We start from the raw sequence: 24,153 nt of genomic DNA, 5'->3' as shown, positions 1-24,153 counted from the left end.
TCTAGAACCGCTCCTGGCTGACATCATTTTTAAATAAATCAATTTCACGAGAAAACAACTATATATTATGGGGGACTTTAACATTGATCTATCATTTCATTACCACACTCGGTCAACATTTTATTAATTTGTTATCATCATATGGACTTCAACATCTCATAAATAAACCAACCAGAATTACAAACATATCAAATAGAATACTTGATATTATTTTTTTCGAATGCAGTTAATAAATACGGTAATGGATTAATATACTATGACATTTCACACCATCTGCCTGTTTTTGAAATGAAATGATAAACGCTTACACAGCTAGCGACAAAGAAAACAATGCGAATGTAAGGAACACAACCTAATATAATACCTGAAGATAGATTTGGCGAAAGAAGATTAGCATATTTACTTAGTACAACATGTCAATGGTTCTTATGGAAATTTATAAGGGCGCTGTCAAGCTGTGCCGATGGGGAAAAAGTGCTCCTGAAATTCTTCAATTTGAAGCGAGGTTTTCGAGTTTGAATGCTGTTTTTAACATTATCATTTTCATTATTGAACTCCTGATAATATATCGAAGTGACTTTTATATGCTGTAATGGAGTAGACTGTGAGTATTAAGATGAAATAGGTGCAAGTTTCCTGCCTTTACCTGTTTGTATTCGCCTATGCATTAGTACATACTGTGAACTGTGATACCGGTACGTGGTTTAATTCGTCATGCATGGATTCATCGCGAGCATGTCTAGACCGACCCGTTTCGATTCACCGGTATACAAGCGAGAAGCTCCGGGCATTACGTAATAATGTCAGTGAACCTCTCAGCAACGAAGTAAAAACTGTTATTAGTGATCTCGGTATATATATAACCAAGGAGGTTTAAATCTCCTTGATATAACAAGGCATCGAGGACGTCGTGGGGGTAGACATATTCGTCGTACTTTCAAAGTATCATCAAATCGTGACGAAACTAAATCAAAAAATGAACACTGTGCCAATGAAAAGAATTTGACTCATGTCATCTTCGAACGCAATTCTACTGAACTTGTACTACCAACTGGTTTTTTTTTTTGCAACTTACAGTCAATTAATAACAAATTAGATGAACTAGACATCATTCTAAATCAGCAAAGAATAGGTTTGTGTGTTGTTACAGAGACTTGGCTGACTGCCGACCAACCTGAGAGCTCTTTTTCTATTGACGGATACAAAGTATTTACCAAGACAGTCTAGAATTGAGCGAAAAGGGGGTGGGGTGGCCATTATATGGAACCCCAATTCAACCCTCAATACATCGATGGACTACCTGAACCTGGTTATCTGGAGGTCTCCTGGGTCAAGTTGAGACCTCGTCGCCTTCCCCGTTCAGTGATATGTGTCGCAGCGGTCTACTCTCCACCGAATGATGATCATGGTGAAGACCTCATTCAGTACCTTCTACGGTGTATGGACATACTGAGGACTAAATATCAGTCAGCAGGATTCATCATCCTAGGTGATTTCAACCGCCTGAATATTCAACAGCTAGTCTCTGGAAATGATATGAGGCAGATAGTCAATCTACCAACTCGAGGCGATTCTGTTCTGGACAAAGTTCTGACTAATTTTGCCAACTTGTATTCCAAGCCTCAAATCCTGTCACCTATATGCTCTTCGGATCACAACTGTGTAAGTCTGCGCGTGATAAGAGAAGTAACCGTTCGAGGACTAGAGCGAGTAATCCGGCCTATGAAAGCCTCTGACATACAGCGATTTGGGGACTGGATATCGCACCATGACTGGGCAGAAGTTCTTACCGATGACAACGTCCAATCTGCTTGTGACACCTTCTACAATCAACTTGACTCACATATGAATAAGTACTTTCCGATAAAGAAAGTTAAGATTCACCATCGTGATAAACCTTGGGTAACCCCGTACCTGAAATCCCTTATACGGAAAAGACAGGATGCGTTTATACAAGGTGACAAAGCCCGCTGGAAATTACTTCGCAATCAGGTCCAAAGAGAGATTCGGAACCTGAAGACTGAATTCTACATAGGTCGAGTGAAGCATCTGAAAGACGAGAATCCTGCCAGTTGGTACAAACACATTAAACTACTAACTGGTAACAGGAGTCCCCCATTGGAAGTGATTCATGATTCATGTGAGGCTAATTCTGAAGATTTGGACGCACATACAGCAGAGAAAATCAAATCCTTCTTCGCAGATGTAAACGCCGATATACCACCACCCGACAGAAATGCCTTGCCTGCATATCTCCCTTCAGCTCAACCAGCTAAGCAAGTTAACGTGTGGCAGGTATATAATGAGTTGAAGAGGATCAAACCTGGCAAATCCGGTGGTCCAGATGGGATACCAGGGAGACTTATCCGAGAATTCGCCATCTTTCTTGCCACCCCATTATGTCACATTCTTAACCTGTCGTACGCAACTTGCAGTGTCCCATCTTGTTTGAAGAAAGCTATTCTGGTACCTTTGCCCAAGGAATCTCCGCCAGTGACAATTGACAATTTACGCCCTTGACGGATCATTTCGCAAAAATCGCAGAACTATTCATCGCCAAGCAGGTCATCTATAATATTTCAGCGATTCTTGATCCCATGCAGTATGGATGCCGAACGGGGCTGTCAACTACTCACTACCTTGTCGATTTAATCAACTTCCTTGCGAAGAAAGCTGAAGTTCCAACCAACATTTCTACTGTTGTCTGCACTGACTTTAAAAAGGCATTCGACCGTGTAAGCCATACAGTTGTCATCACGAAGCTGATTGACCTAGGTGTACAGCCTGCCGTCATTTCCTGGATATGCGACTTCCTGACGGAGCGCGAGTACAGCGTCCGTTTCCACAACACTCGTTCATCATGGCAACGCGTTGATGCCGGAGTGCCACAGGGCACACGTCTGGGTTCACTAATTTTCCTCGTTTTGATCGATGACCTTATGCGGAATCTATCGGTAAACCATTGGAAATATGTTGATGACATGTCTATTGCCTGTTCATGCAAAGCTAGTGACCACCAGGACACATTGCTTAATGCTCTATCATATCTGGAAAATTGGTGTGAGGACAACTATGTTAAACTTAACGCCAAGAAGTGTGTCACATTCGAAGTATCATTCAGTAAAACCACCCGTTCACAACCTGACATTGAATTGTGCCAGGAAACGGTCCAGCGAGTGAATGACACCAAAATCCTTGGAATCACAATTCAGGATAATCTTAAATGGGATAAACATGTAGATGCTATTGTCTCTAGTGCAAATCGCCGTATGTTCATGTTGCGATCGTTGAAGCCATTTTCTTGCCCTGCTGAAGACATGATATTAGTATTCACCGGTTTCATCAGATCAGTTTTGGAATATGCATGTCAAGTTTGGCACAGTTCCCTCACCCAACAGCAGGCGAAGACCATCGAGGGCGTCCAGAAACGTGCTCTGCGAATCATCCTATCGAATCAGTACATATCATACCAAAATGCTCTTTCTGTGACAGATTTGCAGACGCTGTCCAAAAGAAGGGTTCAGTTGTGTCTTTCCTTTGCTCGCAGTGCTTTCAAGTTGAATGCAGTACATCATTGTACATGGATGGTTTGCACCTGCTGAACAACGTCGAGAGCTTAGGAAACAACGTGTCTGTGTTGAACCTAGAAGTAGAACTACTAGAATGAAAAACAGTCCTGTTCCTTTTTCCACACACTACTGAATGAATATGGACTGTAAATGAACAAGTGACACTTTTCTGATCGCATGACTTCGAGATATCATTTTTTTTTATTTGATTTACAATTTTTTGGCTTTTGACACTTTTTTATGAAAATTATGTCACCTCAGGGTTTCGTTTTACCCTGCACACCTACTGGTCTCAAATGTATTGGAATATCAACTCTGGTGTAACTAGTTAACGTTTACATTTACATTATTTGAAAAATTGCTAAACCACAATTTGCTTACATAAAGGTTACATACATACTTATTTACCATATAATCAATGAAATGAAAAGCGAAACTAGTGGGTTTATGGAATGTGAATTAAAACAATAAAAATACAAATTACCCTTTACAATGCATTTATAAATAAATATTGGTGTTAATTACTGTAATTTTATCTTATATAACTAACTTCTTCATTCTATCAGATGTTTAAAACGCTTGTTGACTTTATATACATGTACTATTTCTCTCTCTCTCTCTCTTCGTGCAATATCTCACATTGATAAGCCTACTCACTGGTTTTACGAATTTTATGTGCAATTAGGGTCCATATAATTTGATATTCTGTTTTATATAAATGCTACTTTTTCCTATTTTATTAATAGTAAAGTATTTTATTTATAGTAAAAGTAAAGTCCTAATGGTTCCCTGTGTGTACGATTTTGATAGTTTTCACTTTACTCATGAAATATGTATAAATCGTATGTAGTTTAATTTACAAGTAATAACTTAGTATTATTTTTTTCATGTTAAGTATTACAGGGTCATTTTCGTGGTGCACTTTGGATGATTGTATTCAAAGTTAATTTTCTACAGGTACCCCTTTTAGGGTGCCTGTATACATTACCTAGTTTTCTGTTTGTATTTCTCCTTACTGAAATTAAGTGCACTGCGAGAGTGACCCTTTAATTTAAATTTCTATGTTAATACTGTATATTGTTTATTGTATTGTAATTCTTTTTATCTGTAATTCATGTTCATTTCAGTTTTTACTGCGAGACATGATTTTTTTTAAATAAAATCCATTTATCTATTTATCTATCTTATAAATAAAATTCTCTATTATTTTGATAAAAAGGTGCCATTCTTAAGAGCTAAATCTATCAAAAAGAAGAACAAACAACTGCGGATTACACAACGTATAATTAAGTCCATAGTTACACGAAATATATTATATAAAATATCCATTAAATCGCCTACAATTCAAAATAAAAATATGAATACAAAAAACTGTAACAAATCAACACCAGTCATACTTGCCTGATATTCTGATAACATAAAATCTTTAAATGAAATATTAGGTAAGAAAAAAAGAAAACTTCAATAAAATTAGTTTGGTAGAAAATGGTCAACGCTTGCAAAACCAAATTTATGTTACTAACGCCTTCGATATTTTTTCAATAATACTGGACCAACCTAGCTTCAAAAATATTATCTGATAAAAATGACTTTTCTGAACGACTTTCCGGAACATTCTTTATTTCTTTCTCCAACGATACTTACGAGATATTAGAAATTGCTAGGTCTTTGAAACCGACTAAATCTTGTGGGCATGATGGAATACATTTATTAAAAAAATCATTTACTTTACAGCTTCACCGCTCTCACATATTTTTAATCTATTCCTTGGTATGGTCTTTTTCCCGATCTAAAGATCCTAAAAATAATTCCAAAATATAAAAAAGATGACCCATGTCTCCAATTACCGACCACTTTCTTCGTTACTGACTACTTCTAAAACACTAGAGAAAGTAGTTTATAAGCGATTATATTCGCTTTTGAACTATAATAATCTATTAATTACAGAGCAATATGTCAGAAAGAGTCATTCAACTGATAATGCATTTTCACAATTATGCGACAAAATTTCTGATTTTCTATCAAAAGGAACACACTGTTGTTTCTTTTTAATGGATTTATCGAAAGAATTCAATACAGTGGATCATCGCATTTTAAATCAAAGAGAAATGGCTAGCAACGATAACTCACGCAATCACATCACTTCGGTATCACGTTTTGCGTACATTCGTTAAAACATCCCCTAATCAACGAAGTGTTGGGTTACGCGTAGACCTATGACTGTTATTCCAAATGATTTGATTTTCATTTTTTTTTACTTTAAATAAACTCAGTGGTGCAACTACGGCTGACAAAAAAAAAAAACGTGGAAAAGGAGAAAAAGAGGGAGAGGAAGAGAAACGTAATGGGAAAGAATAAATTATTGTTCATTATGAAGTTATATTATATTACAATTATGTTATATTACATAAGAAACATTTTTTTCATAACATAATTTGATTAGGGCCTATGTCTTCATTGTTCCTAGTGCTCGCATTGTCTGTTAAACTTTAACGAGATATATAATCATGTTGTACTAAAACCTCCCGTTTTCAATATACTTCCTCGCACTTCGAGTTATTATTGTTTTATGTACAATAGTAAAATTATCTATGCTTCTTTTTCATGACTACTTAAAGTGATTGCCACATTTTAGGTCTTATTATAAAACATTTCTTGTCCGTGCTTATGTTCGCATTAGTGGATTGGTGATATGTCTGCTCTCCATGAGTTCCTAGAATCAGTCCTTAAAATGTCCCTTTTTCTGATCTCAATATAAAAAATTTTCAGCTCGCGCTTCGCGCTCGGTCTTAGTGAATTACTACAAACAAGCTTTAGAATGCCCCTTTTCAGGTCAGAATTTCCTAACTATTCAGCTCGCGCTTCGCGCTCGCAATATTTGATTATTGAGATGCGTATGTTAATAATCACGATTACAATGACTACAAGTGATTCATGTGTAATTCTAACAAAATCAGCAAGCGCTTAGCACTCGCATTAGATGATTGTGGTGAGACATGTAATGGATTCTTTAAATATAGTCCTTAAAATGTTTGGGGTCATATATACAAAAATTTCAGCTCGCGCTTCGCGCTCGCATTATTTAGCAAGACAGATACGTATCATGATTACAAAAACTTGACTATAATGTTCCTTTTTAGGTCGGTATATCAAAAATTTTAAGATCGCGCTTTGCGCTCGCATTATTTGATCAGGTAGATACATATCTGTATCTCTATATATGAAGGAATTTCACCAATCTTAGATAACAAATAATTAAAAAGAAATTTCCAACTATACGTTCGCTGTGTTCAAATAACTTGCTTATCCACGAAATCTTAAACGATTCAATTTTCGATTCCAAGTGGACCATACCAACACCACCTTTGTTTTATTTATACAAATATTTTTTAACCTTTTCTTTTGAAGAATTCCAAATAAAAATATATCCATTTTATTTAGAGATTTGATTATTTTCTGGGGAATTCTAATTAATATTGCAAGATACACAATTTGAGATACCAACAAATTTTTGATGATGATAATTTTTCTGAAAAATGTTAGATTTCTTAGTTTCCATACTCTAATAATATTTTGTATTTTATTTAGTTTATTTTGCCAATTATAATCTTCAACTTCTTTCTCATTTTCCCAAACAAATATATCTAAATATTTATTTATTTATTTGTCCGGGGTCAATATCAATATCAAGCTTCAGCAGCATGATGAGTATTGAAACCGAATTGAATTTGAATAAGATATCTTATCTTGTCTGTAAAAATAAAGTTCAGATCTACTTAAAACTTCTGTCTTTAGTTCGTTTTAGCGGCCGACGGTGAAAATGTAACTGACGATATTTTCCGGCTGGATCCAAAACACTAGAATTGTTATAATTCAGAACCTTCCATACAAAATGCAGGCCTGGATTCGGCATGGGGTGGGAAAAAATTGCACCATTGTCAACGTCTAAACCTCTTTGGAAAACAATGTAAGAAGTGTATGAGCGAAGCTAACCCCTTAGATACGTTTGCAGTATCTATACTGTATATACATTGATCGAGCTCAATCAGGATATATTCACGGATAATTTCGCGTGTACCGCAAAATAAAACGCGAAGCGCATGGCTCGGGGTAGCAGTTTGAAGAGATGAAAATTGTATTTTATATACATTACAACTCGAAACTTTTGAAAGTGATGTCTTTGACATGTTTGGCAGTGTTTATTTACAATACACATGTCAATATCCATTTCTTCAAGAGGGGGACAACTGGGGAGGGATATATACGAATCTATCTACCTTCACCCCCCCCTCCCCCTTGGTACCGCAACTTGTCGATCTATCTTGATCGAGGTATACAATTGTAATTGTCAACAGTCTGTCTTCTTGAATATTTCAGTCTTTGGACTGCTTGAAATTGTATTTATATATATATATTAAATCAAAGTAATAATAGTAAGAGTGATGTCGAACAAGGTAGAAAGACGCCGATCGTTGCATTGACCCATTAAATATATGGAAATTATATACTTGTACGTATTCTTGGAAACTTTGTGTGCACCTGTTTTTTTTTCTATCACCTTGCCGAATTACACAGACCTAGCAGAAAAATATTCTAGATCACGATAATCAGAATTATGTTAAGATTCACTTTACATATTGGTTTACCAGACTGGTCCAGATCAAGCATATTTTGTGTAAATGGTCGGTCTAACTCGGCAAGTTTTTCATGGAGCCAAACGACCTTTACCAGGGTCATCGATAATGATTGCAGTCTTGTTCCGTTATCGTGAAGTAAAATCACATACCCTGACGGATGTTATATTAATGTAGAGGAAATGTTTATGACAAACATTCTCAGGGGCAATTTGACTATGTGATTTTGGGGCTTGGTCACTACGCTCCCTCGCATAATTTAAAAAAATGGAACCCGGGCGGGGAATTAGCTGCTGGTCTTCCACGTACTATACACCTTGCTGCCCACGATGAGTCATTTTCATTGAATTGAACAAAAATCAACGTCGAAAATTTCTTAAGCCCCCAGTAGCCCCTTTAAAACTTTTAGTCTAGAACCTTGCCTGATATTGGACGTGACAAAAAGACAAATTATACTCATTTCTAGTTTTAAATGGAGATTTTAGAAATAAGATAGATTACTTGAGGAGATAATATAATCATAGTTTTATTTCAAAGATACTATACATTATTGTATCAGTGCTCATATCTAAGACATAAAGCAAATATGGACTGTCATAAAAAAAAAGTTGAACGCCCATAGGACCATGTGAGAATTATCAAATCACCCACTTCATAACAAACAATTAGTTTGGTTTAGTTAGATATTATCTTGCCTCTCTTTTATCATTCGCTTGAAAGGCATTGTTCTGATGATCTTTCCGATTATACTTAAACAAGACTAAAATGGAACAGTTATTAGCATTTTGATTGAACAAATAAAAATTGTCATATCAATACAGAATTAATTAACTCCAAAAATCCGTTTGATGCGTTTTGATCTCTTGCCCAATATGGTCTCGTAATATCAAATATAAATTATACAAATGTACCACCTGACAAAATTACTCATTTAAGTAGGAAGATTCAGACAATTTTGATTCCTAGTTAGCCATTATACTTTTTAATCTGACATTTTTGATAAATTTTGTAAGAAATTCGACGATTCTTTAACTTTCTCAGTAATATTTAGGGTAAGAATAAAGTTTAGTCCGCTCTTGATGGAGAATATTAGCCTATAATGGCATATCTTCTTTTTTCCTTACTGTCCTAGATGGAAAGAGAGTATAGACCAAGATCTCATCTGAAAATATAACGAAAAATCATGATTATCCCATTTTTTTATTTAGATTGTGAAACAATATTACTATTTAAGTGTATATTGCAAAAAAAAGCGAGTGAGGTGTATAGAAAGTCAACAAATTTGGGATTAGACCTCAGTTGGTTTGATCTTGTAATCAAATGTTGATAGTCCGATTATTTAAAACATTAATCTGCCTTTTTCCTGTTAATTTTAACAAAATATTGGGTTTGAGATTCCACATTCTCAGGCATCTCAGTAATGGCATATTGTTTTGGGATTCGGGAGAGACTAGACCTTATATTTGTTTACATACATCAGTGGCGCAATGAGCAATTGAAGGGGCTAGATATGGCGTATCGCGTAAAATTTATAAAAAATTGCGACCGAGCGAATTGAGCGAGCAAAATTTTCGACATTTTTGTTACAAAATCAAATTTTGTGACAGAATTTGTCATAATATTCTTAGTCGTGGAAAATTTGAAGGGGGAAGAGCCCGTCCCCTCATCTGTACGCCACTGACATAAACTGCAGTTTTTCATAATATTCATTGAATTTGCTTCCATAATGATTTGACATAGATTATATGCCACAACTATAACTGTTTTTTAAATTTGCACTTTGCTCACATTGCAGATTTTCAGAAATATTGCCTCGTATATCCACAGTCAGCCCTCTTAACATGATGATTGTTTTTCGTATTACACCGGTGATTACAAACGTTTCAGTATTATCCAGATAACAGGGGGATCTACCTTTTTTTTTCCAAGGCGGGGTTTTCACCGAAAAATTTGACAAGCAAAAAACAAAAGGCTTCCCTACAAAATGAAGGTCATGTTGGTACCCAGAAATTTGACAAGCCAAAAAAAAAAAGCTACCTAATGAAGGTCATTTTGGTACCGAGATTTGTTTACATTGTAAAATGAAGGTAATTTGGGGTTGGCTCCAAAATGTAGGCCATTACTTTTTTTTACTTGGCAGCCCACGGGGGGGGGGGAGGGTGAACCCCCTAACCCCCCCCCCCCCCCCGTAGATCCGTCACTTGATAGTAATCACAAAGGAAACATTCTGTGAATGTGCAAGTGTATTTTATACTCGTCTAACGCACCCGTAATAATCATGCATTCGTATCCCAATTTTGTTGTTGTTGTAACGCGCACCCTCACTCAAAACAATATTTGTATTATTCACGTTTTTTCCAAGGTTGCAGCGATTGCAGAAGATGTGGATCTACACAACCGGGGTGTCTATCGTGTTTACGCGGACTTGTAAGTAGGCTAGGTTATGAATTTATCTTGTATGATAACGGTGATGATGATGATGATGATGATGATGATGGTGGTGGTGGTGGTGGTAGTGGTGGTGGTGTCTGAATCGGTGTTGGTGATGGCATGGATGGCGCCAGGGAATGTGAATACTGTTCGTTAACAGGAAAACAGAAACTAATTTACAATTGGAACCTTACTTCATTTTCAGAGATCGAACTTCCGTAATGAATGTATATAACCGATGGTGATTGTGATGGTGATGATGATGATGATGATGATGATAATGATGACGAATGTTGTGGTGGTATATACATCAGCCATCTACATTCGGCATTAGTGTACGTTTAGGCAACACAGCTTCAATTTATTGAAATGTATAAACTTAATATGAAATGTATGGGAATTTATTGATGATGATGATGATAATAATGATGACGAATGTTGTGGTGGTATATACATCAGCCATCTACATTCGGCATTAGTGTACGTTTAGGCAACACAGCTTCAATTTATTGAAATGTATAAACTTAATATGAAATGTATGGGAATTTATTCACAACAATCTTACAAGAAAAGTTGCCAACGGATCGACGTCTCTGTATTCTTGCAGGGAGCTATTATGACATTACTATATTCCTGTATTGCAATTAATATCATCCCAAAGCAATAAATATTGCAATCAGAAATTCATGCATTACAATATAAATCCAGGGAGTGAAGCAAACTTTTAAAAGATAGTTTTCCACAACTCATTTGCAAAGCATTAAATGGATTATTTTACTGGTTGAGTATGAGAGATTTACGATGAAAAAATATTTTTGAGTTTGAATTTAAATCATCACTTGAAATTTGAAGTTATAACGCGAACATGAACGATAAAGTTCACAAAGCAAAAAATTTGTTACCGGGGATCTTTCGGTGGAATTGGTTTTTAAAATACACTCGTTATATTCAAAGAGGAAGTCGGTAAGAAAAATGCTAAGTGTAAACTGAGATATTTTTCATTATTGCCAAAAGATGTAATGATGTAATGTTTACATTCCAAATGATATTGTGTTAAAAAGTGATACGTATTCTATTCTTAGGTCATTCGTATTTGATCCACAAGGCGATCCTAAAGAGAATTATTATGACATGAGTAACGGAAAAAAATAATAATACCAATGCACAACACTGAAAGGTTCACTGAAATTTTATTATGAATAACGAAATTATGATATTTCTAACTTTTGCATTATTTAATCCAAATTATTTTTTGGATACTAACATGAATATGCAATGAGTGACCTGGTGATGTCATCAGTATGCTCTTTATTTGTATATATTACGAAACTACTTTCATGAGTAGCTTATCCTTTTTTAATTCAATTCAATTCAATCTTTATTTCGCAAATAGGATAACGAAATTATGATATTTCTAACTTTTGCATTATTTAATCCAAACTATTGTTTGGATGCTAACATGAATATGCAATGAGTGCCCTGATGATGTCATCAATATGCTCTTTATTTGTATTTGTTACGAAACTACTTTCAATAAAAAGGATTAACTCAATCTGTTAATGTACTGTACATGGTTTACCAATTATGTACCTCAATTTGTTGCAAGGGGGATATTTTATAAACATTAATAAAATAAAGTGAAACTTGATAACATTTAAAAAATGTTAATGATTACATGCATACAACTGTTCTAAATATATCATATAATTTTGATGAAATCCACATTTTTCGTTCGTTCAATTTGTATAACGTGTAAAAGTCAGGCAATAGAAACCCTTTAATATTCCACTGGTTGAAACCATATGCCACACTACGATGCTTGATGCAAATTTACAATTGACTGTTAATATAAAAAGAATATTAATACAGATATTTTATCATCTTTGTTGGGCATACTGATTTAATCGTATAAGTATAGAGTTGGAAACTATCAAAACATTTTATATAAATCAAAGTCAGAATTTTTGTAATACCTTAAATAAGTTTTATCAGATAATAAGAGTAACTGGGAATTGGGGAAATGTTCTATTTCCTCACTATAATTTATGTTAGATTATTCATTCTTGTACGAGATAATAAAGTGCACGACACCTGAGCTAATGCGTCTGAATAATAATCAATCACCCCAGAGGTGACAATTTGTTGTTGTGAGAATCGCAAATATTGTATTTACGACTACAAGTATAATTTCCCTTTTTATACCTGAAAAATTCTATCCATTCATTTATTACGATGATATGATTTATTATATGATTTATTTGTGATGAATATTACCGGTATTTACGAGTTTTCATGAAGAATCACTGTAGATGACTCGGTCGTGGATTAATACAGGCCTGATTTAACAAAAAAATTAATAAAAATAAAACACCAAAAACATATTCACCTCTATTGTGAACAGTAACGGCAAAATGAATGTTTTCCTTTGTCTTTCTTATATTTCAGGCCTCATCGGGTAAACGTTCATCACCTGAATTAATGTGGCCTTCTTATGGATTCCTCTCAAGTCCCCATCATCAAAAGGGTTTCTTCTCAAGATATGCAGATATGGAATATGGAAACTTTAAATCACAGAAAAAAGAATCACAGGTGAACACAATGAATGTCTTAATGAAATGTTACGACCTTAATAACTGCAATGTGAATAGTGGCGAACAAGATTGACCTTCATATTATATATATTTCTTGAACCCCGTTACACGTTAACGATACACTTCTTAGTAATATCTAGACGTGTCAAATATGGTTTGACCCGGAACAAATTGCAACGAAAGGTTTTTCAACTGTTTCTGGCAGTATTTGACCCCAGGATTAACATACTAAAATCTACCAACATCCGCATCCGGGAAAGAAGTTATTTTCAAGATGGCGTCCAAGATGGCCGCCATTCACTGAAAATAGATATAACTCACTCATTATCCACCCTAGATCCTATTTCGGTTCATATCCTATGGTCCAGTGGTAAAAAAATTGTTGCTACAAGTTAGAGTGAATATTAGCACTCCAGGGTATCAGACAAATCCAAGATGGCGCCAAAAATGGCTGCCATACCCTTACAGAAAATTTCCAATGGTATACCATTGAGCTACCATTGATGTTACCAATGGATTACCATTCAACCATCCCAAACCAAGACACCATTGAAGCACCAAAAAAACACCATTGAAATACCATTGAAACACCATTGGAACTAATTTAAATTTTTTAGACGCTCATTTGCATATCCAATGGTAGCCCAATGGTAGTCCAATGGTAGTCCAATGGTGGTCCAATGGTAGGGCACCATTGAGTAACCTAATTTGCATACCAGTGGTGGCTGAATGGTGTTTCATTGGTCTACCATACATCCACCATTGATCTACCATTCACTTTTCACCATTGACCTACCATAAATCCACCATTGACCTACCATTCACTATCCACCATTGACCTACCATACATCCACCACTGATCTACCATTCATTATCCACCATTGACCTACCATACATCCACCATTGACCTACCATTCACTATCCACCATTGACCTACCATACATCCACCATTGACATACCATTCACTATCCACCATTGACCTACCATACATCCACCAATGACCTACCATTCACTATACACTATTGACCTACCATACATCCACCACTGATCTACCATTCACTATACACTATTGACCTACCATACATCCACCACTGATCTACCATTCACTATACACTATTGACCTACCATACATCCACCATTGATCTACCATACATCCACCAATGGTGGATAGCGAATGGTAGATCAGTGGTGGATGTATGGTAGGTCAATGGTGGATAGTGAATGGTAGATCAATGGTGGATGTGTGGTAGGTCATTGGTGGATAGTGAATGGTAGGTCAATGGTGGACATACGGTAGGTCAATGGTGGATAATGAATGGTAGATCAGTGGTGGATGTGTGGTAGGTCATTGGTGGATAGCGAATGGTAGGTCAATGGTGGACATATGGTAGGTCAATGGTGAATAGTGAATGGTAGATCAATGGTGGATGTGTGGTAGGTCAATGGTGGATAGTGAATGGTAGGTCAATGGTGGATGTACGGTAGGTCAATGGTGGATAGTGAATGGTAGGTCAATGGTGGACGTACGGTAGGTCAATGGTGAATAATGAATGGTAGATCAATGGTGGATGTGTGGTAGGTCATTGGTGGATAGTGAATGGTAGGTCAATGGTGGACATACGGTAGGTCAATGGTGGATAATGAATGGTAGGTCAATGGTGGACGTACGGTAGGTCAATGGTGGATAATGAATGGTAGATCAGTGGTGGATGTACGGTAGGTCAATGGTGGATAGTGAATGGTAGGTCAATGGTGGACGTATGGTAGGTCAATGGTGAATAGTGAATGGTAGATCAATGGTGGATGTGTGGTAGGTCAATGGTGGATAGTAAATGATAGGCCGATTGTGGATGTATATGTGGACAATGGGGTATAATGGTAGGTCAATGGTGGATGTTTGGTGAGTCAATGATGGACAGTGATTGTTATGATATTGGATACAGTAAGCTGAAGACAGACACTAAAAGATAAGCCCATTGTAGATGCACGGCAGGATATGCAGGCATAATACAGTCTTGGTGGGAATCTAAAGTCGATGGTGGGTTGTGAGTCACGGTAGGACAATGGTGGAAATTCCTCTCCAATAGCCCTCAATTGGTTAAATACATTTACATGTACCATCGTTATTGCTCACAAAGTTAAGTGCTGCAAAAAAAGAAACAACATCATGTGCACACAAATGTGATGAGTAACACACACTTTAATAAGAAATAATTTGAATACATGCATCAAAACAATAAATATGTACCATAAAAGCAATGCTGTTCAGATGTCATTTGTAGTTTTCTACCAAACCAGAGTGTTGAGACAAAACTCAACAACTCTTTACAGAGGTCCTTTCACACTGAGTAAGGAACGTCCCTGTCTACCGTATGTAATGCGTTAATCTAAATTATCTATTATTAAGAAGTACATTCACTTAAAAAATTGAAATTGTTGAATAATTTTGTCTGAGAAAAACTTCAACAACTCTTCAAAATCTTTACTCATAATATGCACTAGAAACATCTCAAAATGGTGATTAAATAGATTTTGAATAAATGATTTGATGTGTCTTGCTTTCTTTTTTCTTTTTTTAAAGTTTTCCTAAGTGGAATTGTTAGGTGAACGTGAGTGTGTAGAGTTACTGAGAGCCGGAATGAAATGTTTTAAAGAGCTCATATTGGTGTGTAAGATTATGAACAATTGAACTGAAACTTTGATTATTTATTTGTGAAATGGTTGCTTTCATTTTCCTCTAATTAGTCCTTTAAAAAAAAAATTTTAGTAATGAGTAGACAAAATGATATCATACAAATGATGAAGCTTCGGAATTACGAATGTATGCGATAAAAAAATGATTGCTTTTTTTTCTGTTTCTGACTTTCTCAACAAAAAAAAAGTTGTGGCCATGGCATTGTTGAATCCATTTACTGAATGGTTATTCACCGTTGAAACCGATAACTTAAAAATCATTTCCATTTTGAACAAAAATAATCTTTTAAGGTCATTTTCGATGTTTCATGCATAATTAGAGCCTACAAATTTACTTGAGTAGTTATGGGTTAGACCTCATACCAACTTGACCTTTGACCCGGTCATGACCTTTGACCACATGACCTTTGACCCGGTCATGACCTTTGACCACATGACCTTTAACCCGGTCATGACCTTTGACCACATGACCTTTAGCCCGGTCAGCCGTGACCTTTAGCCGGTCAGCCTTTGACCTTTGGCCCAGTCAGCCATGACCTTTAGCCCGGTCAGCCACGACCTTTGACCACATGACCTTTAGCCTGATCACCCACACCCTATGACCACATGACCCGACGGCCATAACCCAGACTTCCGGTCAGCCATGAAATGGTGTTTTATCCACCGTGATGTCATCCCAGGGAATTATCCGTCGGTTATTGCACCATCGGTATTGCACCACCGTTGCGTCATCGCCATCACGTATTGATGACTTTCGGTCGACCTTATCACACGATGCAGCGACGTTGCACGGGTATTTTTAGCATATGATACGATGCACAAAAAGACATCTATACAGTTTCCTATTTAAAAAGTGAAAAGTTATCTTTCTCCGCCTACCGGCAGATATGTCAAGTGCCTCGCATGACATCACCATGAAATGGTGTTAGCGACGCAACAACCGTGATGTCATCCCCGGGAATTACCCTTATCGGACCATATCGGTATTGCACCACCGTTGCACTATCTTTCTCCGCCTACCAGCAGATATGACAAGTGCCTCGCGGTTCACGAATCGATTACCCCATGCACGGCCAACGCGCGTCATTGAACTTGGGATATCCTATTGGAAAAGTGAAAGCCGACTCTCTCTGCCTCTTATTACAACAATTATTGGTAATCCAACATGTTATTATAATCATGATAATAGTGACATCTCAAGCTCTACTCCTTCCAGACTTTTCCCCATCAAAACTGATGGAATGGCATGGAATTCCAGAAAGCCGTACAGAGAGTGTTTGCAAGGCATGGTTCACAATTCGATGGTTTATTCCGTATCAAGGTGACGATGACGATAATGATGATGGTGGAGAAGAAACGGAGGGTGAAGATGGAGTCTACAACTAAAGGCACAAACATCAGCTTGTCAAATAATAATAATCCAAGAAAACGCCGTCAACATAAATGACAGTTTGAACTTCATTGTGTTCATATTTTCTGAATGCCATCCATATACACATGTGTTACAATCCATTAAGTTAAGCGAAGAAATAGAAAAACGAGAACTTCACTTTAATATTAACAATGAACAGTTTACAATTATTTTGTTATTACAACATAATTTGAGAACATAACTTACATTATTTTACCTTTGTATCAAAATCTGCTGTTTATACAATATCTGAACCTATCTACATTGAAATGGAATAGCATAAATGATCAGAATAAAGAATCATCCTTGACTGTATAGTGTTTCATGTTATCACCATCTGTACTGCGGATGAATGAAGATGATTTAAAGGAGTCATCTACTGGTTTCAATATAGTATACTTTTTGCGAGTCAGAGAGCCGGGCATGCAGGTCATGTGAGTTAAAATGAAAAGTATGGACAAAACAGTGTGAAAAAGTCAGAGAGTTTTGATGGGGAAAAGTCTGGAAGGAGTAGAGCCTGAGATGTCACTATTATCATGATTATAATAACATGTTGGATTACCAATAATTGTTGTAATAAGAGGCAGAGAGAGTCGGCTTTCACCTTTCCAATAGGATATCCCAAGTTCAATGACGCGCGTTGGCCGTGCATGGGGTAATCGATTCGTGAACCGCGAGGCACTTGTCATATCTGCTGGTAGGCGGAGAAAGATAACTTTTTAAATAGGAAACTGTATAGAGATCATACGTCTGTTTTGTGCATCGTATCCTATACGTGGCGATGACGATTGCGCAACGGTGGTGCAATACCGATATGGTCCGATAAGGGTAATTCCCGGGGATGACATCACGGTTGTTGCGTCGCTAACACCATTTCATGGTGACGTCATGCAAGGCACTTGACATATCTGCCGGTAGGCGGAGAAAGATAACTTTTCACTTTTTAAATAGGAAACTGTATAGATGTCTTTCTGTGCATCGTATCATATGCTAAAAATACCCGTGCAACGTCGCTGCATCGTGTGATAAGGTCGACCGAAAGTCATCAATACGTGATGGCGATGACGCAACGGTGGTGCAATACCGATGGTGCAATAACCGACGGATAATTCCCTGGGATGACATCACGGTGGATAAAACACTATTTCATGGCTGACCGGAAGTCTGGGTTATGGCCGTCGGGTCATGTGGTCATAGGGTGTGGGTGATCAGGCTAAAGGTCATGTGGTCAAAGGTCGTGGCTGACCGGGCTAAAGGTCATGTGGTCAAAGGTCATGGCTGACCGGGCCAAAGGTCAACGGCTGACCGGCTAAAGGTCATGGCTGACCGGGCCAAAGGTCAAAGGCTGACCGGCTAAAGGTCACGGCTGACCGGGCCAAAGGTCAAAGGCTGACCGGCTAAAGGTCACGGCTGACCGGGCTAAAGGTCATGTGGTCAAAGGTCAAGACCGGGTAAAAGGTCATGTGGTCAAAGGTCATGACCGGGTTAAAGGTCATGTGGTCAAAGGTCATGACCGGGTCAAAGGTCAAGTTGGTATGAGGTCTAACCCATAACTACTCATACTAGACCACTGACTGTCATTTTTGATAAATTGTCGTAATATTTATTTGACCCTTGAGACCAGTTGGTTTAGACACCGAGATCATATTTCACAGGCGGATGTAAAATGAGCTATTCCACTTTTAAGCATCAGCAGCCATTTTAGACTCAATTTTTGGAAATCATGTTGGATTTTTGGTCATACCAGACCTCCTTAAAACTTGTCCTAATGTTACATTTGACCCTTGAATCCAGTGATTTAGACACCAAAATCACACCCCCGGGTCGATATGAAATAAGCTATGTCCGCTTTAAGTATCAGCAGCCATTTCAGAATCAATTTTTTGTATAGACACAAAAATCATATTTCTGGATATTGAGCAAACTATGTCGTTTTTTTGTTTTGTAAAAGTAGCAACAGCAATTTTAGACTCCATTTTTGGAAGCAAACTTGGATTTTTGGGGATATACTGGACCACTGGCTGTCCTTGTAACTTGTCCCAATGTATTTTTACCATTGAAAACATGGTCTAGACACGAAAATCATATGTCCCAGGCGGATATGAAAATGCTCTGTCCATTCTAATTATCAACAGCCATTTTAAACTCCAGTTTTGGAAGCCACCATGGATTTTTTGACACACCAGACCACTGGCTGACCTTGTAATTTGTTCCAATGTACTACTTCAACCTTAAAACCACTGAATAGAAACCAAATTAAAGCCACTTAAGTAAGTGATAGATGAATTGTGGATTTGTAGCCTACGGCAGCCATTTTGGGCGCCATCTTGGATTTGCCAGTTACACTGGAGTGCTTACATTCACTCTAGCCTGTATCAACATTTTTTACCCCCTAAACCATGGAATATGAACCAAAATAGGATTCTAAGGTGGATAATGAGTGAGTTGTATCCATTTTCAGTGAATGGCGGCAATCTTGGACGCCATCTTTAAAAAATCACCACTTTCCCGGATGCGGATTTTGGTAGACTCTTAGTTTGTCATTCCTGAGGTTCAAATAGTACCAAAAACGTTGAAAATCATTAGTTGCAATTTGTTCCGGGTAAGGGTATTTGTGGTCGTATATTGACCTGTCTAATCCTAATTTTCATTAATGTATATTTCACACCAGATTCTAATTAAAAGGCCTAATTGTGTGAGTGTACGGTTATTCTCTTATCTTTAAAATTAGGAGCAAAGACGGACCCTGGGCATTCTGTGCGGGCTGATTACCATGGTCATGCTATATTTTTAAAGGACATGTCCATCCTAACAAAAAGTTTATTTTGATAAAAATAGAAAAAATCTAACAAGCATAACACTGAAAATTTCTTAAAAATTGGATGTAAAATAAGAAATTTATGCCATTTCAAAGTTTGACTTAATTTAAACAAAAGAGTGATATGCACATCCTAATCGGTATGCAAACGAGGAGACTGATGACATCATCCACTCACTATATCTTTTGTATTTTATAATATGTAATATTCTAATTTTCTTTTAAATTGTCTAGTGAAACGAAGATTAATTCCTCCCTGAACATGTGGAATTAGCATTGTTTGATAATGATAATAATAATCATAATAAATTGTATTATTTAGCGCTTAATACATGGTGTTTCTAAGCGCTTGAAATATTATGGTTCAGTCAAGTTGGTCCTTATTGTCGAATCTGATATATGTGCATCGATAAAAAAATAAATGCGGGATTTTTTTAAATTCATATAGCTTTCATTGGTCAAGAGAAAACACACTTTCGAATTTGGTGTCTGCATACCTAATCTATTTTTTTTTCTCTCACTACATTTCAGTTGACCGGTTTGCGATTAAGGGAAAGTCCAAAGTGAAAACATCATGGAAGCAGTAACCAGACGTGGATGGGATTTAAAATTCTGAATATGAATGCAATTGGACTCATTGAGACTCATGTGACTTAGTTCATCCTCACCCTCCCCCCATCGCATTAGCCTCCTTCACCAATGTTTCATGCAAATTCTTGATGAAAATTGTCATCGAATAGGATTCGATTCTTATTACAATGCAAATGACTTTTGTAAGGTGAGACCTAAGGACAATAAGAGGTATTTCCAATTGATGTATACTAAGGAAGTGTAGGGCATGCAATGCATACTTGACCGTTTTACTTAATATAACAAGAGCTTGATGATTGGTTAAAATGCCTGCACCCACTAAGGTGTAAGGCGACAACAATGTCGTCATTTATTGTCAACGAAAACCATCCTCATCCCACCCGAAAATGTTTAAGAAAGTTGAACACTTTTTAGAGGACCTTTATGGGCCCCTCATTTATGAAATCTTTGTTCCACCACATATACACATACACATATGCGAATATGAAGGGGGAAAGCCCTTTTCAAAATATCGTTTTTATTTTTTCACACATTCTTATCTTATCAAATTTGGATTGATTGGCAATTCTTTGAGTAAAAATGACAAGATTCTTGTCATTTGAAGTAGAATCATGTCAAATGTTTAATAAATTAATGTAGCCTATTTGCCTATACAGCATTTTTTTATATTACCTGCATGCACGGGTGCGATGCAAGGACATTTTGATTGAGGCATACTTATTTTGCCGACAAACAAGAAATGCAAGAAATTAAGTTCCAAACAATATTTAATTAGACCGGTATTACTTTTAACAAATTACATTGCTATCATGATCAGATATTTATGTTCGCGAGCGAAGCACGTGATCAAAGAACACCCACATTTTTCGGCTTATTATAATCACTCGGGTCGCGTTCGCGTTCGAAATCACTCGGGTCGCGTTCGTAATCACTCGGATTTTGGATTTTTGGCGATTTTTTTTATTTCGATGCGATTTGATGTCTTCAATGGGACAAACACGCTGGGAAAATGAAATGAAATTGAAATTCTAGTTTCGTGTTAAGCCGGCAAGTGCCTTAAATAAAATGCACTCGCCTACTGCTTAACATAACAAACAAGCAAATCAGCCATGTGGCTCAACTATCCTAGAATACATCCAGACTTCTACTGTTTTTATACGAGGACTCCGAGTCGGAACTTGCCATATCTGCCACATCGATATTACATCGTCATTCCCATGTGCGGACATGCATGCCTGCATGCAATGGCCCCAAGGCGGGACCCGGCCACGGTCGGACACGGCGTGCATCGGTAGCATGGAGCAAGGTAACGTGATCTACGCCGATATTTTATATCCGATTTTCCCTTCAAGGGGCATGATCGAAGATTGGCAGGTGATCGCCGATTGTGGTAAAATCGGGAGCCGATTTTAAAATCGGTTAATTAGAACAGGTACAATTACGATTTTAAAATTAATTTAAAATCGATTTCCAAAATCAATTTTAAGATCGATCTAAGATCAATTTTAGATCAGTTTTAGTATTAGTTTTTAAAAGCCCATTCACATTTTTACTGATGCTGACGAAAAGTTAGTTTGGTTGTCAGAGCATTATTTGTCATGCGTCTAAATAACTATGTCCGATCGAGGGACCCTTTTAATTTCGGAAAGGTAGGAGAGAAAGACTGATCCCCGTTCAGCTCAACGTATACGTTTGGCACGCGAGCACAAAGAAGATCAATTAAGCACATCACCTAATGCAATGTTTCGAGAATTTAGGTAGGGAAATTTTTAAGTCTCCAGTTACTTAAAACAAGATATGGCCATTTTATCTATAAAATAAGACAAATTTTATGAGAAATGGACAGTAATTAAGAGCAGAATTTTAAAACGCCTATCGGAAAGATCGTCCTCAAAGCTCATTACGTATTAGACAGCTGGCAGCCGTCTGTTTCGAGTTTTTTAACATTTTTATTTCTCCTCGTACACAGACGGCTCGCTATGGTGCAACCATCATTACGGGGTTAACAATGCAAAATCCCCCAGACGGCGCTCATCGATTTTTGTCTTTATTTCATAAAAATATATGAAAAGAACTGTATCAAATAAAGATTATTATTCCGTTTTGTCCTAAAATGCACCAAAAAAAGGGAAAATAAACTTAAAAGGGGAAACAACAGTAACTAATTGCTTCGGCTGTCGCGCAACTTCACTTCCCCGTTTTATTGGAACTTAATGCATAAACATATGGCCATTGAGTCCCTGTACAGATCGAGCTAGAACTTCCGTCTCTGTATTGGTGAGTGGACTAACGGAGTTCAGCGGAACAACGAACATTGCAGAGACCGAAGCTCTTGGTCTAATTACGTATATATGCATTAAACCACGGATGGCTGGCTATGCATACCGCTGAATTAAATACTTTTGGACGAGCTGCGGACTGACTGGCACTGTAACGTGGGATCTAACTCGGCTCGACTCACGTTACCTTGCTCCATGCTACCGATGCACGCCGTGTCCAACCGTGGCCGGGTTCCGCCTTGGGGCCATTGCATGCAGGCATGCATGTCCGCACATGGGAATGACGATGCAGGGGCCGCGGAAGCGGGGGGGGGGGGCAGAGGGGGCTTCAGCCCCCCACTTTTTTCCAAAACCGTGTACAAAAACGTAAAAATTACCATATGATTGTGATTTTTTGCATGGTCAGCCCCCCCCCCACTTTTTGCTCAGCCCCCCCTATTTGAAAACCGTTCCGCGGCCCCTGCGATGTCATATCGATGTGGCAGATATGGCAAGTTCCGACTCGGAGTCCTCGTATAAAAATAGTAGAAGTCTGGATGTATTCTAGGATAGTTGAGCCACATGGCTGATTTGCTTGTTTGTTATGTTAAGCAGTAGGCGGGTGCATTTTATTTGAGGCACTTGTCAGCTTAACACGAAACTAGAATTTCAATTTCATTTCATTTTCCCAGCGTGTTTGTCCCATTGAAGACATCAAATCGCATCGAAATAAAAAAAATCGCCAAAAATCCAAAACCCGAGTGATTACGAACGCGACCCGAGTGATTTCGAACGCGAACGCGACCCGAGTGATTATAATAAGCCCATTTTTCTGTGGTACAAAATATTTTTTTGAAGAGTACGCTTTCTTAACATATAAACATAGCAGCAGATCATTATTTTTTGTCAGGTATGTTCATGTGACTATACGTCAGTGATTGTGTCCGGGTCTACTCTGTCTTTTTTACGATCGAGGGATATGAGAAAGGAAACTATTGCCAATGACATACATGACATAGGACTTTGTTACATACATCATAGAGCTATTAAGATATTGTAGGCCTATCATTATGTACATTCTTTCACCTCGCTCACCTAATTTTTCAACCTTCCAAAACCATATAGGTCAAATTTGATTTCACTATATGATTCCCGTA

At 37.3% G+C, this 24,153-nt stretch overlaps 1 protein-coding gene across 1 annotated transcript; it reads left to right on the top strand.

Moving 5' to 3' along the window:
* Positions 1 to 449: 449 nt before the first annotated feature.
* On the top strand, positions 450 to 21,600 carry LOC135153650 (uncharacterized). The gene is made up of 4 exons (XM_064097513.1): positions 450 to 1,489; positions 10,566 to 10,630; positions 13,079 to 13,222; positions 20,679 to 21,600. The coding sequence occupies exons 1-4, from the start codon at positions 1,261 to 1,263 to the stop codon at positions 20,712 to 20,714; spliced, it is 474 nt and encodes a 157-aa protein (XP_063953583.1). The 5' UTR covers positions 450 to 1,260; the 3' UTR covers positions 20,715 to 21,600.
* The last annotated feature ends 2,553 nt before the right edge of the window (positions 21,601 to 24,153 follow it).

The sequence above is a fragment of the Lytechinus pictus genome, chromosome 3 (assembly GCF_037042905.1).
Source record: "Lytechinus pictus isolate F3 Inbred chromosome 3, Lp3.0, whole genome shotgun sequence".
In the NCBI taxonomy this organism is placed as follows: domain Eukaryota; kingdom Metazoa; phylum Echinodermata; class Echinoidea; order Temnopleuroida; family Toxopneustidae; genus Lytechinus; species Lytechinus pictus.
Note: the sequence above shows the minus strand (reverse complement) of the source record. Positions and strands in the feature narration are given on the sequence as shown.